Source organism: Macrobrachium rosenbergii, chromosome 41, assembly GCF_040412425.1.
Source record: "Macrobrachium rosenbergii isolate ZJJX-2024 chromosome 41, ASM4041242v1, whole genome shotgun sequence".
Taxonomy (NCBI): Eukaryota; Metazoa; Arthropoda; class Malacostraca; order Decapoda; family Palaemonidae; genus Macrobrachium; species Macrobrachium rosenbergii.
The window spans coordinates 33,803,306-33,820,366 of NC_089781.1; the positions used below are offsets into that span (position 1 = coordinate 33,803,306).

General features: G+C 37.8%; 1 protein-coding gene across 1 annotated transcript in view; it reads left to right on the plus strand.

Moving 5' to 3' along the window:
• Positions 1 to 17,061, plus strand: part of TTLL12 (Tubulin tyrosine ligase-like 12) — a 99,806-nt gene that overhangs the window by 18,884 nt on the left and 63,861 nt on the right. The window contains 5 exon segments of the mRNA XM_067084220.1: positions 1,061 to 1,188; positions 1,301 to 1,320; positions 1,323 to 1,487; positions 12,652 to 12,803; positions 15,738 to 15,890. Of these exon segments, the coding sequence (XP_066940321.1) occupies positions 1,061 to 1,188; positions 1,301 to 1,320; positions 1,323 to 1,487; positions 12,652 to 12,803; positions 15,738 to 15,890 (618 nt within the window).

Below are 17,061 nucleotides of genomic sequence, written 5' to 3' on the forward strand. Positions count from 1 at the left end.
AAGGTCTTTCAACTCCTTTATTTATCAAAACTTTACAGCTCTCTTCAGTATGATCTTCCAGTTCTTTCCCTATCATGTCGACGAATCCTTTATCATCAGTTTGTCAAAGCTGAATCAGTCATGTTCCTTACCTCTCCATCAACCCCTGGGAAACCTTTCAAACTGTAGACATCCTGCCACATAGTCCTCTAGCATGCATTCATTTTTTTTTGGTATCTTCATCTTATGATCCCTTGAAGTAGGTATTTATGGTACTGTGTTTTGTTTTCTGTCAACTTATTAAAACAGTACAACCCATGGCTGTACCGAGAAGGCCCTCTTCATATTTTGACCCTTTGTTAGCATCAAGAATCCTATTGCACTTACTAACCTTGAACCAAGCATTCATGGGTCCAGCGCCCCTAGATTTCCATGATTTTTGAAGAGTTTTGGTGTAATATTCATCCCTTTTAAGTAGCTATTAAGCCAATTAATGGGGTTATCATGAAACAAATACAGTATAAAGATTTCAAAATAAAGTTAATTTTTTCATAAATGATGACCTTCTATTACAGGTTAGGCTGTCGTAAAGTAGTAGGTGTGCATTAGAAAAAATTACTTACGTTACTTTTATAATTAAATATTTATTAGGTAATTTTGGATTGTAAACTAAGAAAAATGATTATGGTGTAGGTACAGTCATTTCTTTTCCTTCTTATCTGAGAAAAATTTTTTCTGTATTTTCTTAAGTACAGATTAACTAATTAAGTTTGTAATTTTTGGGTTGATGATTGTAGTTCCTATGATGCCAGTTTATAGCATTAAACAGTTCATTCAGTCAGTGCACTGGAATGCCTGCTGTCTTTGTAAGCTGTTAAGTTAATGAGGACAGTGCCCAGTAAGCTGTTAAGTTAATGAGGACAGTGCCCAGTAAGCTTTCAGTTATTGTTCTTCTACAGAGATCTCATTCCTAGTCAATAAAACTACTGTTAGTAGTCTAGAGAGTATTGAAATGGTAAATTATGAAAAAAATTTAGTACAGTGTAATGTGTAGAAAATTTCATTGCTTCAATAATTACAGATCTATGATGCTGGTGAGTATTTCCAACTCATTCAACCATCCTCAACTGATGATGGAGATGATTCTGGCCAGTCATGGTGGGTTGTGGTCATCAAAGAAGACGGGTTAAAGGCTAGTGATCCTAATAAGTAAGTTACGTTATAGACTGTAAAGTGCTATACAGACTATTAGTGTTTAACATTTTATGATACAAAGGAATTGAGTGTATTAACATAATAAAATACATCCACCATCTTTCAGTGTGTTCCTCATTGATCATTGTTGACGTACCGCGCTGAAGATGCCAGAACTTACTTGGTAGATGTTCCTGGTCTGTTAGAAAGAATGATGACTCTCATGGATATTCCAAGTGATGACTGTACAAGAGATGAGCAGATTGAAAACGTCCTTCAAGAAATGTGGAAATTCAATATGACTTACACTCTGAGTAAGTATTGTACCTATGATTTTAAACTACTGTACTGCATGTAATTATACCTAAACATAGTATTACATATACAGTCCAAATACAGCATTATTGTTCCAGTGCTTCATTGGAGAGTAAAATTAGTAATTCAGAGTAACAGCTGAAGGCTTTTCGATCGCTTGCCAGCCTCAGTGTTTTAGAAATGTTACTATAATTACTTCATTTTCTCTGCTGTACTTTATTAGAATGATCATGAGGAATCATTATGCAATGGTACGTGTTTTGCATATTTCTTTTAAACTGTTCTGTGCTTTGCATGTCTTTATACATGGAGAAAAAGTTAAAAACATTGGTTTAGCACATTTTCATTCTCTTCATTTTTGTGTTGTATGTTGCATTCACAGTATTTTTATGAAATTCAAATGATTGCCTTACTGTATCCTGTTGCATTTTACTCAAAGGTTTTACCAGTGAAAGAATTTTCTAAGAGGAATAACTTGCCTTTCAAGGTGAGAGATTTATGAAAGTGAAGTAATTTGGCCTCCATTCTCTCAACCACTTTTCTTATTTTAACTTTCAGATTCTCCTTTTAAGCCATCATTTCATATCTCATTCACTGTTACTCCTTGTTTATCCTCTTATTATCAAACCAGTGTCTTTATAGTCCTTGGATATTTTTGTTTCTTAGCTGCATGTCCTTGTTTGTGTGGAGTCCTTTTGTTCCAGAATTTGCACTCATTTATAACACAATGGCTTTCCAGTATTTCCATGTGAATAATCTAGTACCTGTATACCTGCCTTCTCTGTGCTTCAAAGAAAGTTTAATGGATCGTTTTTGCATGTGTATCAGATTTATTTTTAAATTGTTTTTCTTTGCAAAAGTAAAAATTGAAATTAATTTTTCCAATACCAACATCTTTTGCATGAAATGTCTTGCCTCAAAACTCACATTTCTTTCAGCAGTAATCCATCCTGCACAAAAAAGGACCCTTTTGCTTGCTTGGAACGTAAGGATCCATTACAGTAGTGGCATCCACAGGTACTGCAGGCTAGCCAGCAGAGTATCTTTTTTTTTTTAAATTGGGAAGTGTTTAGGATTCTTGAAGATGACTCATTGATGGTCTACTGTGAAAAAAATTAGACTTGTTCTCTAAGAATGCTATTTTTAACCTTAGCTTCCATTTGCCAGTCTCAGTCCATCTTGTTTATTTTGTAATTTGGATATTGAATTTTTTCTTATTTTGGAGCTTTCTAGATAATTTTCTTTCCTGTTCTATTTGTGATTCATCAATCTATAGCAAGTTGTGAGCTGGTCACCTGTTCAGTGGAAGTACTACCTAAGCAGAAGATTGTATAAGAGTTGTTTCAAGACTTCTACAGTGAAACTTGAAATGTTTCAAGACTTCCACAGTGAAACTTGACATCTTCAGCCATGAGATTTTTTTTTTTATCCACACACTCAGCTTGCAGCAGTTCCATCATTGCAGCTGCCTTACCTGGTTGGTGCCTGTCTTGCAGTGCTTCCCCTGGTCACCAATTTTTAATTCCCATGGCAGTGGCCTCACTTTCAGAAAAAGAAGAGTACTTGTTTGTCTAGGATTGCTGATATTGCTCATCAGCCTTCCATCCCTCTCAGTGTATGCAAGATGATTCTTCGTTAATTCTAAAACATGGGTGTGTATCATAGCAAGATGGTCTGACTCAGGGGACAACCATGTTGAGGTGCACAGTCAAGCTATATTCACTGTTGAACCCTGTCACTCTTCAAGGTATCAAGGAGTGCTTGATTTTTCCAGCTTGTATTTCTTCCAAGGATGAATTATATTCAAGAATAAACTTGGAGTAATGCACAAGTTGTACCAGTGCTTCAGACAAAGGTTATTCTGGAGTTCAAAGCCATGGCCGCAATTTTTCTTATATTAGAGGGCACAGTGGAAGCCACATGTACAGGGAACTCCCTTAAAGTGTGAAACAAGGACCAGTTGATGACACAAACCATATGTTACTGGAGCTGCACTAGTGTCAGACCAGGATCATGCAGATGCCAGGAGCCAATACCAGAGCTGCATTCAGGTCAAAGCAAGGACTCAGTCTCAAAGGCACAACCCATCCAACTCATGTTGGTGTTAATAGTGGCACACATGACTGTGATCCTAACACCTTGGAATGCATTAGCAGGCTTCCAGTTAGCTGGTTGCTGGTTAATAGAGCATAAGGTGAGTCACACAAAAGCCCAGAACATGTACTGTCTCCTTGACCCTCATCCTCCAGATGATTCTGCATCACAGGGAACACAGAGACAGACCAGAAACCCCAAGAAAAATCAAAAGAAGGTGCTTCCTCTCAACTGGATATAAGAGGTACTTGCAACTATGGACAAGCAGCGGTCATTAACCCTTAAACGCCGAGCCTCTATTTACAAAAACGTCTCCCAAATGCCGGCGGCGTTCGGGAGTTAGCGCCGAAGCGGAAAAAAAGTTTTTAAAAAAATCACAGCACGCTTAGTTTTTAAGATTAAGAGTTCATTTTTGGCTCCTTTTTTTGTCATTGCCTGAAGTTTAGTATGCAACCATCAGAAATGAAAAAAAATATCATTATCATATATAAATATTGAAATATATGACAGCGCAAAAAAATATTTTCATATATAATTTTATACAAATTGCGCTGTGAGCAAAACGGTTAAAGCTAACGGATTGTTTTTTTTTCTTTGTATTGTACACTAAATTGCGATGATTTTGGTATATAACAAATTGTAAAACGATCAAAGCAACACAGAGAAAATATTATCACAATATGATGCATGAATCCGTAACGCGCGGACGTAAAAAAATGTTTTTTTCAAAGATTCACCATAAATCAAAATATTGTGCTAGAGACTTCCTGTTTGTTGAAAATGAAGCTAATTGATTGAATATTACTAGACTGTAAGTGTTTTAGCTTACAATTGCATTTTTCGACCATTTCGGTCGAGTTAAAGTTGACCAAGGACAAATTTTTCTATTTATCGTAATTTATATGAAAATATTTCAAAACTGATAAAAGCTACAACCATGAGTTATTTTCTGTTGTATTCTACATGAAATTGCGCACATTTTCATATATAAAAGTTTATGTAATGACTAATATAAAACGGTGCAAAAATTACAACAACGTGATTTTAAAGAATTTTTAGATGTTCGCCGATTTATCAGCATGGACGTAAGGGAAAATGTTTTTTCAAAATTCACCATAAATCGAAATATTGTGCTAGAGACTTCCAATTTATTGCAAAATAAAAGTAAATGATTGAATATTACTAGAATGTAAGAGTTTTAACTTACAATTGCGTTTTTTCGACCATTTCGGTCGAGTTAAAGTTGACCAAGGTTGAAATTTTGGCAGTTATCGTGATTTATGTGAAAATATTTCAAAAGTGATAAAAGCTACAACCATGAATTATTTTCTGTTGTATTCTACATGAAATTGCGCACATTTTCATATATAAAATTTTATGTAATGACTAATGTAAAACGATGCAAACATTACGACAACGTGATGAAAGAATTTCTGAGATGTTCAGCCAAGTTACCACGCATACGTAAGGAAAAGTTTTTTTTTCAGAAATTCACCATAAATCGAAATATTGTGCTAGAGACTTCCAGTTTGTTGCAAAATGAAGGTACATAATTGAATATTACTAGAATGTAAGAGTTTCAGCTTATAATTGCGTTTTTTACCATTTTGGTCGAGTTAAAGTTGACCGAAGGTTGAAATTTTGGCAGTTATCGTGATTTATATGAAAATATTTCAAAACTGATAAAAGCTACAACCATGAGTTATTTTCTGTTGTATTCTACATGAAATTGCGCACATTTCCATATATAAAACTTTATGTAACGACTAATATAAACGGTGCAAACATTACGACAACGTGACAAAAGAATTTCTGGCGGACGTAAGGAAAAAGTTTTTAAAAATTCATCATAAATCGAAATATTGTGCTAGAGACTTCCAATTTGTTGCAAAATGAAGGTAAATGATTGAATATTACTAGAATGTAAGAGTTTTAACTTACAATTGCGTTTTTTTACCATTTCGGTCGAGTCAAATTTGACCGAAGGTTGAAATTTTGGCAGTTATCGATATTTATATGAAAAATTTCCAAACTGATAAAAGCTACCGCCATGGGTTGTATTTTGTTGTATTCTACATGAAATTGCGCACATTTTCATACATAAAACTTTACGTAACGGGCTAATATAAAACAGTGCAAAAATTACGACAAAATGACAAAAGAATTTCTGAAATTTTGGCCGACTTACCACGCTGGACGTAAGGAAAATGTTTTTAAAATTCACCATAAATCAAAATATTGTGCTAGAGACTTCCAATTTGTTGCAAAATGAAGGTAAATGATTGAATATTACTAGAATGTAAGAGTTTTACCTTACAATTGCGTTTTTCGACCATTTCGGTCAAGTCAAAGTTGACCGAAGGTTGAAATTTTTTGTATTCGACGTACAGTACATCCACTTGGCACACAACAGACAATTTTAGTCGACGTATGATACGTCCAGTAGGCGTTTAAGGGTTAAGAAGTTGAACACTCAGCTAAGAGAGCAAGATTCATGAAGAACCTGGAGAGGATTCACCTAATAGACCTTACTGATAGCAAAAACTCAGTGAGAACTTGAACTGGTGTTGCAGAATCATCAGATTGGAGAAGCACTAAAAGTTGGGGAAGGTTGCCTCAGGACATTGCATATTAGAGAATGCTTCCATTTTCTTTGATCTTCTTAACCATTGCCTTATCTTTTATACTTGCTGACAACAGGTGGCAGGAAGGTGGCCCAGTAAAGATTCTGAGAAGCATGTGGCTTTTCCTGTTTTTCACTCTTTCAGACTGGAAGCTGAGGAACTTGCACAAGATGTCCTGTCCTGCAAGCCTTTTCATCCCTCCTTTTTTTTTCATTCACAGTTGCAGAAGCAGACACTAGACCATCATGCAGGTTCCAGTTTCAAACAAGCAAAAGCAATTGATGAGAATCCTAGGAACTTATGCCAGTTGGACCAACCTTCCACTCCTTCAAGGACTCTGATAGACCAGGGGCAGTGGTTACCCTTTCAGTCCAGGAAAGCTGGTCACTTTAGTGTCAGGTTACCTAGGGAGAGGGAGACATTGATGGTGGACAAGATTCATCTCCAGTGACTTGATTTTCAGAAATACCTCATTTCCAGAAATTCTGGACATCTTGGTGGGAGACTGGAGTCAAACAGTGGGTGAAGGAGGTCATCAGAGAAGGTTACAGGCTTCCTTTTCTGAAGACTAGACCCCCACTTGCAACACGGCCAGTAAGATTCAATTCACACTGCAGGGAATTACTTCCTAGTCTTTGACAGTAAGGTGAGGCTATTGCTTGTAAAGGCACAGTTCCACCGAGGCAACATTTTAGCAATATGTGGCATGCTACATTGTTGCATATGCTAAGTGTGTTTCCACCAATTCAATAAAAGGCAACATGTAGCATGCGACTGTGTGTTATGCGATAGAGGCAACATGTTGCCGTATAACCCTACGCATGCGACAAGATTTAGCCTGTTGCCTAGTGTTGAACGCCTTTCCACCAGGTGCGGGAAGGGTTTGATGTTGAAAGCAACAAGATGAATTGGTCGCAAGAAAAAACCATGGAATTTATAGAAGAATACAGGAAACTTTATGTTCTAGGGTTATACACTTGACACAGAGGTCTGGTTAAACAAATCATTTATAACTAACTAACTATACACTTGACAGAGTACGAGAATAACCATGCTAAACTAGATGCACTGCAGGGATTAGCCTAGAAATTTAACTGTGAAGTGGCAATAGTAAAAAGGATCAAATTTGTGTACTGCTTTTCACCGTGAAGTACAAAAGCCTAACCCAAAAGAAATCTGGATCCTCTCCCATTAAGAGAAGTAAATGGTTTGCCTGTGACTTGCTGATATTCCTCCTGGACATGGACAACCCAAGGCCTGGCTATTCATCTGAATTTGAACCTCAGTTTGAACAACCGATAATAATATCAGTCTGATGTTGCCGTGGGTCAGACCCTTTCTCTCCATTTACAGTATTATATATTTGTATAGTCAGTTATGTATGGTCTTCATTCATATAATCTCATTATTGTTATTATTATTATTCAAATAAGGTCCTGTAGGGCTGTCTTCATTGGGTTGTCAGAGTCAGGAGGTCCACATCATCACCTTAATTAAATTTGGACACTTCAGTCATCTCAGGACATGGCCCATGGACTGAAATAGTTTGAAATTCATTCTTGGCATGGGATCAAGCCTCGAGAGGGAAAGAAAGAAAATAAATATAAATACATTGTGTTGACAACTGGCTTAGTTTTTGTTGTATTGGTGGAAAAGGTTTTGTGGCATTCACAGTCAACACAGCATATAGCATGCTACACAGTTAAAGCTAATGAGTTATTTTTTTTTCTTTGTATTGTACACTAAATTGCAATGATTTTGGTATATAACAAATTGTAAAACGATCAAAGCAACACAGAGAAAATATTATGACAAAATGATGCATGAATTAAAGAACGTTGGACGTAAAAAATGTTTTTTTAAATTCACCATAAATCGAAATATTGTGCTAGAGACTTCCCGCTTGTTGAAAAATGAAGGTAATTGATTGAATATTACTAGACTGTAAGTGTTTTAGCTTACAATTGCAGTTTTTACCATTTTCGAGTTAAAGTTGACCGAAGGTCGAATTTTTTCTATTTATCGTGACTTATATGAAAATATTTCAAAACTGATAAAAGCTACAACCATGAGTTATTTTTTGTATTCTACATGAAATTGCACATTTTCATATATAAAACTTTATGTAATGACTAATATAAAACGGTGCAAACGTTCGACAAAGTGACGAAAGAATTTCTGAGATGTTCGCCGAGTTTACACAGCGGACATAAGGAAAAAGTTTTTAAAATTCACCATAAATGAAAATATTGTGCTAGAGACTTCCAATTTGTTGCAAAATGAAGGTAAATGATTGAATATTACTAGAATGTAAGAGTTTTAGCTTACAATTGCGTTTTCGACCATTTCGGTCATGTCAAAGTTGACCAAAGGTTGGAATTTTTGTAGTTGACATACGTCACCCGACAGACAATTTTAGTACCACTCCACTCGGCACCGACAGACAATTTTTTATCGTCCACTCGGCACCGACAGACAATTTTAGTCCAGTCGACAGGCGGTTTAGGGGTTAACATAAACTTGCCCAATTTTTTTTTTATTACTATGGCAGAGCTTGGGTCTCCAGGTCAACTGAGAGAAGTCAAACTTAGAATTGATTATCATTGCATCTTAAATAAGGATGGACATGGACACTGTAGACTCCCTGGATGGTGCCAGAGGACAAAATTACCCTCACCAGTGCAAAATTTCTAGACATCATATCCTGCCAAGATGTGACTTTTGATAGATCATCTTATTGCCTTAAAAAAGTTTTTCCCATGTTGCAGTCCAAAAATCCTTGACAGGAGCTACCTAGGTAACATTTTAGAATCCATCAGAAGATATCTTGGTTGGTTGCAAGTCTCAAAACCTCAGGGAAGGAGTACCTGTAGTCTCTCCTTCCTTAGATGTTCTGCTCTTTATAGACACAACTGAATCAAGGATGGGGGAGAAACCTCTCAGATTTTATTCCCATAGGGCCTTGGTTCCTCCAAAACAACAAACACCACATCAGCTATCTGGAGTCTAAAGTAATCTTTCTAGATTTTCAATCCTTAGCTACTGAGATGAGACAAGATTTAAGAATCAGGGAGGGCACATGGACAATGACCCTCTGTCACATGGCAGTCTTAGTTTTCTTCTTGGTAAATTCCAGAAAAGTAAAGATCACTCCATGGTTCATTCCAGAAAGGCACCATGTGGTCACTCACAGCCTCAGTAGGAAGACACTTGTTATCCCATCAGATTGGGCACTACACCAGTGTGTCTGCATACAGGGTGTCCATAAAGTCTCCTTAATATTTAAAAAATATATTATAAAAGCCATTGATGAGATATCTTAATCAGCTTTGTTCTATGTACTCAGCAGTTAACAAAGTTTTTAATCACATTGTATGTGTGTATTTCAGGTACCCTTTTGATGAAAGTGGTACTGTTAAATGAACCCCTAAAAATGGCTACTCAAGAAAAGGCACAATGTGTCATGGTTTATTGAAGCAAAATTGGATATGCAGACTCAGCGAAACTACAGAACTAAGTATGGAAGAGATACACTGTCATGTCTGTCAATTTGTGCATGGCACAAGAAATTTATGGAGACAGGGACAGTGTTGGATAAAGGGAGGAGTGGATGACCAAGAACATCTGAGGAAAACATCTGTCGTGCAAGACAAGCCTTTGATCGTTCTCCTGCAAAGGCCAGCCATACTGGTGGCAGACACTTACAGCTACCACGTTCAGCAGTGCACAAAGTCATACACAAGAACTTGTGATTGTACACTTACAAAGTGCAACTCATACAGGCACTCAAGCCAAATGATAAACCAAGACGAAAAGAGTTTGCAGTTAAGATGCTGAAACAAATTTCTGAGGGTGAAACGTTCCTCAACCGAGTTTGTTTAGGGATGAGGCAGTCTTTCATGTTTCAGAGAAGCTGAACACACAGTTGTGAGAATCTGGGGATCAGAACATTCCCATGTGACTAGGGAACTTCACCGAGATAGTCCTAAGGTGAATGTGTGGAGTGGGATCATGTGCAATTTAATCATTGGTCCATTTTTCTTCAATGAGACATTAATTACTGCAGATGTTTACCTTGACCTTTTGACTGAATATGTGGCATCACAACCTAGATGACCCTGACCAACCACCATTTTCCAGCAAGATGGTGTACCACCACATTGGAGACTGCATGTTCCTAAATTAGACACTTCCAGACTGGTGGATTGGAAGGGATGGCCCAATTCCCTAGCCACTTCATTCAGCAGATATCACTCCCCTGGACTTTTTCTATGGGGTTATGTTAAAGATATTGTGTATCGAACAAAGATAATGATCTCAAGCAAAAGATCACTAACGCCATTGCCACCATTGATGAGGCTATGCTACAGCAAACTGGCAAGAAATCGAGTACCGTCTTGATGTGCTTCATGCAACTAATGGTGCACAAATAGAGGTGTATTAAATAAGGCAAAAAAACTTCAATATCTACTTCTGTTTTGTAATAATTTCCACATTTGTCTGTTCATTTGCTTTTGTAATATATTCATTAAATTGTAAAGAGACTTTATGGACACCCTGTATGGTTGCTATGAGGCACCTCTTTGGTGGATCTTGTTTACAACCAGTCACAACAACAAGATCCCAAGATATTGCTTCCTTCTCTCAGACCTAGCAGCTTGGTGGATAGATGCATACATATTTGGGGTGGGCTGGAAGTCTACAACTTTCCTTTGTTAGCCATAGCCCCCAGTGGTTGGCTTTGACATGTTAAATTCCATAAATGAACATATCAATCTATTTGCTAAGGGAGTATTGGCAAGTTCCAAGCTCCCAGAACCTCTCAGTGGCACCAGTGGCACTGCTTTGGCCACAGCAGGAAAAATGTGTAAACTTCTTATTCCTAGCAAACTCACCAGGGAGATTCCCCAGATTGCAGAATGTCCTGCATCAGCTTTTCTTTGCTTATTTTTTAGGAACTTGGTGATGCTAGATCTTTATGTTTTGAGATTATACACAAATTTCCAAACTAGAGAGTTTTTGACAGAAGCAACCAGTGGCTATCTTCATGCCATACAGAGTCTCAACTCTCAACCCCTACCAAGTAAATGAGAAACATTTCTTTTCTTTAGTTGATATAGTAAAAGATGCATTGGTTCAGGGAATGTCAGAAAAACCTGTTGGTTCAGCTATCAAAGGTTAGAGATCTGCTCTTTTGTAGGTACTTGAACCTCTTGGACTTATGTGGGCTTTTCAGCAGAACTGGAAAGAATATTAGTGCTGAGAAGGTTCTTTGGGAACCAATTTGACATCCCAGATGGGACTTTGCATTACTTGCCACAAGTTTTAATCCTCCCTATGAGCCTCTGGACCAGGTTTCGACTTTTGGACTTGACTGAGAGGGTCCTTTCTTCTGGATTTTGAAATTCATGCTTTTTCCAATTAAATAACACACCTCAAGGATTAAAAGTCAATAGGTTTGTCCGATGTAACTAACTGTAGCTGAGACTCAATTTCCCCAGATACCCAGACTGATTCACAGCTGCTAACAATTTATGTTAAAAACAAAGTGGATCATCATTAAAGCCCATTCAGAATGATCTGTCTTATATGGAACACTATTTTATAGAGGCACAGGCATGATCTCATAAGGGCACATGCTAATGTTACAAGGGCAAAACAGCACAGAATAATGTGCTTGTCTGTGAAATCGGGGCCTTGCTACTTTAATTTTAAGAGGAATCTTTATATTAATTTTGTTTTATGACAGTCACATGGAGGTACCAAAGATCTTGTTCAAGTTTTTATCTTGGGTATATAACTTACAGGTAGTTACAGCATCATCCTCCTTACTTTATTTTTACTATCATCATTCACTAGGGCACCCTTCAAGACAGACTTTCTGGATTATTTGCCTGTACATCTTACGAAATGGGTAGTCATTGTCAACGTTTTAGTCCTAACCTAAGAAATTAGTAAGACAATTTCTTGCTTATGTTAGTGCCATGGTTTAGAATGACTCCCACTACCGGGAGCTCTCAAACTCATTTTAGTCTTAGTCAGTCATTCTTGGTTTTTAACATCTTATTCTTTCCTTCCTGAGTTGTGATTCAGGCTTTTGGTAAGTAAGGGATTTATGGTGAAACAAGTCACTTATTATTATTAAAAATTTCATCATAAAAACCCACTACTTGTATAATTGTCAAAGTTTCTGCTTCCCAACTCCAGTAATTTTATGCAGCTAACTGGTCAGACTCTACAAGAAGTGAGACATTCAGCTCTTTGGGACTGGGGCCCATAGGTGCATGTGCATGGCTACTGGTTGCCACAAGTTTTTTATATGTTAAACAGATCAAAGTGGTGCAGAATTTAGGGGGCAATGAAATTTACTATTTATAGGGAATGGGTTTGTAAAAGAAAGTTAATTTTGCCAAGTGTGTTTAATAACTGTATAACTCATTTTCAGTGGGGAGTACTCCGGAGGAAAGCCTTCCAGTATGGTATATTATGGACGAATTTGGATCACGTATTCAACACTGTGGGGAACCTAACTTTCGAGTCGTTCCATTTTATTATACACCTCATCACTGCAGTTACTCATTGCTTTTCCCGGTAGAGGTAAATATAATGAACTTTAGGTTTTTGGAACAAAAATATTTCCTGAATGTTATGGTGATTTCTAAAAGATATGCAGACGCTTAGGAAGTGGGTATTTTGTAAATTGCAATACACTCCCTGAACACCTGAATTTGCCCTTAATCCCACTAGTCCTAACAACTCTCAGTTACCAATCCCACTATTGGGAATTTTAACAGCCAGCGTTACCAACGCTGCAGGTAAAATCTTGTCACTTGAGCTACCATAACAAACAGGTGGCAACGCTGACACTGGTGTGCGCCGACACTCCCACTTTTGTCAGTTGCTTTTTGCTAGCACTGCTGGAGGGTTTTTTCATTCTGCAGTGCAAGATTTTAATCCTATTACCCGACTTCTCTTTGTATTTTGGACTTCGGGTGAGGACCTGGATTGTATTTACCAGTTTTTTCTTATGGATTTTCTGGATATCTTTGATGTGGAACATCTTTTGGAATTGGACTCACTGATTCCTGGTCTTGATTGGTCATCATGGACTCTTTCACCTTCTACTACCGCGCCTTCAGCTTCGACGTCAACCTCGACTGCCCCTACGACTGTGGATGCTGGAGCTCATCGCTGCTTCTTCCTGCCAGAGACGGATGAGTACCTTGAGACACGATAGACACTCTGTCAGGTATGTAGGAAGGTTAAGTGTGATGTACAGACTCATTGCGATGAATGTTCCAATTGGAAGGCACAAGAGATGGAGGATTACATTCGTCATCGCAAGTCTTTGGCTAGTAAAGGCGGCAAACGTCGGTCAGATTCTCGCTGCCTCAAGTGTCTCAGGCTTCTGCTATAGATCAGTTGATGGATTTAGCGAGTTCAGAGGTAGTCAAACAGATAGAGGATAGGATTGCAAGTAGTATGGAAAATTTAGTAGCTAGTCTTCTTCAATATTTCTCAGATAGGGATAGTAGTAGTGTTAGGATGTCTAAACCTTCTTCCTTTTCAGCTCCCGTGCCTGTTCCAGAACCAGCCCCAACAAGTGCTGAGGGTAATGGTAGAACCACAAGCCTCCAAGTGGGTAGGGTCTGCCGGCCCCCTTGGCACGGAGTAGGCAGTGAGATCCCCAACCCCCTTGTAGTATTGATAAATTTAATGTGGATAATGTTAGTAAGGATCAAGATCTAGGTGTGATAGAGGAGAGGCCTGGGTTAGGTATACAGGAGAAGGTATTAAGGGTGCAGAGTCGTTCTCCTGGATGGGTTCTGGTTTCGGGTTCAAGTGGTTTTTGTGCTCTGGCTGGAGTGTTGCCTTCATCGCTTCTTTTCAGTCTGGCTCAGTCTCAAGTCAATGTTTCAGTTACAGTGGTGCAGAATCCTTCTGCCCTAGCTCCTAACTCACTTTTGACTGTTTCTGAATCTTCTACTGTAGTTTCCCCCCTTCTCTGTGTTTTCTAGTCCTCCATCTAGTAAGGCAGATTCTGGTGTGTCCTTTCGGCTTCTAAAAGTAGTTTACGGGACCTGCGATTGGATGTGGCGGAATATAAGGCGGATTTGCTGGGTCTTTCGACGGGCACAGACCCATGTGAGAGGTTATTTTTTTAATGGTTTCTCTAACATTAGAGAGTATGTGACACAATAGTGTCCAGAATTCATGTCGGATATCTTTTAGTTCCAAAGAGATAAATTTTACCAACACAACTTGATTGTACCCGGATTTTTCCATTTGACTTTTCACCCTCTCTGACAACTGTTTCACAGTGCAACTGCAAGGTTTTCCTCATGTTACACCTTTCAAACCTTCTTACTGTCAGTTTCCCTTTCAGCGCTGAATGACCTCATAGGTCGCAGCACTTGGCCTTTGGCCTAAATTCTGCATTCCAGTACCAAAGAGATAAATTTTACCAACACAACTGAGTAGTTAGGCTATAAATAGTCAATGAACAAGTATGCAAATACCTACACCAAGCTGAGAAAAGGCAGTAGAATAATGAGTAAGATTACTAATCCCAGTAAATGTTTAGCATTTATGGTAGCCTAGAACTGACAATGGTAGGTACTTACTGAACCCAGGATTAGTAAAGGAAACTCATTCATAAGAATTAAAGGCAGTTGACATAATTTTGAGACTTCATTGAAGAATTTAGTTAAATACTTTAAATGACTGAAAATTAGTGCACTAAAATGATAGATGTATGAAAGGAAATTTGAAAAAAATGTTTTAACACTGTTTAGGGCCACAGTTTGCTAGGTGTTTACAACATGGCAGACACAATAGTGACTCTGTCTGCCACTTGAGGGTTGGTGAAGCTTTGATGCGTAGACTGCCAGCTGGAACTGGGGGACCCCTTCCTCTTGTGTTGAGTGGCTTAAAGTTTGCATAGGTGCTCATAAAGCTATTGTAAATTAGTGGACTTGTGGTGAAACAATTATTTATCAGTTTGTAGCTTCATTTTTCTTCATGTGTCTTTTTAACTCTGATGTAGTATGAATAATTTTGCAACCCAAGAGTATTTTATACGTTCAGTATAAAATTTTTCTTTTTGTATTACTTGAAACACATTTTATCTTGGATTTAAAATTCTGTAGCCATATATATTGATTTTCCTTCTTGATAACTGTTACTAATAGATGAATTGGATATTTAGGGGAACACAAAATTTTACTAATGTACTTCAGTTATAAAATATTGAGATATAAAACTATGTTTTACACATTTCATATTTATGAGTCATAAAAGGAGCCCCTTTGAAAAAAATTTATGTTCACAGTGGATAAAGAGCTGAAAGATTTGCTTTTCAGAAGCCTGAAAACTGTGCCACTTGTTGATTGCATTTTTAGAATGTGTCTTTCCTTTTATTTATTCTTATAGAACACATGTGTATACATGTATACTTAAGAAAAAGCTTGCAAACAAGGTATTCTAGGCTTTCAAATTTTACATCTCTCATTGAAACATTTTACCCATCAGGATGTTGAAGAAGGAGATGAAGTAACAAGGGACTATGTTGAAACACCACCAGTTGACTCTGATACCCGAGATGCTCAGATGTTGCCTTGGTATCCCCTTGACCTGACTCATGTTGATCCTCAGCAAATGGAACCTCCAGAAGATGCCTTTATGGTATGAAGACTGTACAGGCATTCCCCTCGTATCGGTGGGGGTTCCGTTCTGATGGCGTGACGATAACTGAAAACTGGTGATTTTCGGGGCTTATTGGCGCCAAAAATCACTGATTTTTGGTTATTAGCGCCTCTGTTAGGTATGCATTGACGCCAATACCCAATTATCGGCGCCGATAAGCGGAAATCGGCGATTTTCGGCGCCGAAAAACTGGATCTCCGATAACCAGGGATTGCCTGTATTAAATTGTTTGATTTTATAGTTGATTTTTTTCAGTGATAAATTTTATGAATTGTGTACAGGTACAAAGGACTAATTCCGAAATAAAACAGAAAGGCTGTCCAAAAAGAAAATTGGATTTTCAGTGAGAAGCAGTAACAGTATGATACTTGCCAGGAAGCTGAGATAAGTGGCACGTAATATATATTTTTATATATGTAACTTACCAACTAATTACATTGCTTCAAGTTTCACTCACTGGCAGCTTAAAAATTTTGAAATTCGTGGTAGCGCTAGCATTGGTGTAGATGACTAGACCCCGTCCACTTTCAGGGTAAGAGAGGAACAACTTCAACAGAGAGTTCAATTGTTTTCTGCCAGCTCTCGACCGAAGGTCAGTTGTGAACAGTCAGCTTAGATTTTGATTTTCGACACTTTTCCCTTTGAAATTCTTCTTTTGGTGAAGTATTGGTAGCCTACAGCTTTGTATTTATGTTAGATTCTCTTAGCGAGACCATTTTTTCACGATTTAAGACTTTTTTTTTTTCCTCAATTTGATATTGATTAAGACTCATGTTGTTGACTTTTTAGATTTAGCATGTTTGACTTTAGTGAAACTAGCATACATTATTGCAGCAAACACTGCAATACAAGACTTACTAAAGCAAAGTATGACTCTCACACTATGTGTACAGAATGTAGGGGACAAGAGTGTTCAATTGATCAAACCTGTGACGAATGTTCTGGGTAGGATGGAAGGTTTTGGGGTCTCATTTAGCAAAACTGGATAGGAATAGAAAACATAAGGCAGCCGCTAGGTCCAAGAATAAGACAGTAGATAGCAAGACTGTAGATAGTTCTACAAAGTCTTCTGATGATAATATTCCTACTTTATCTATGTCTGCTCCCACTGTGTCACCTGTTCCCAGTCTTTCATCCATTCAACCTGCTC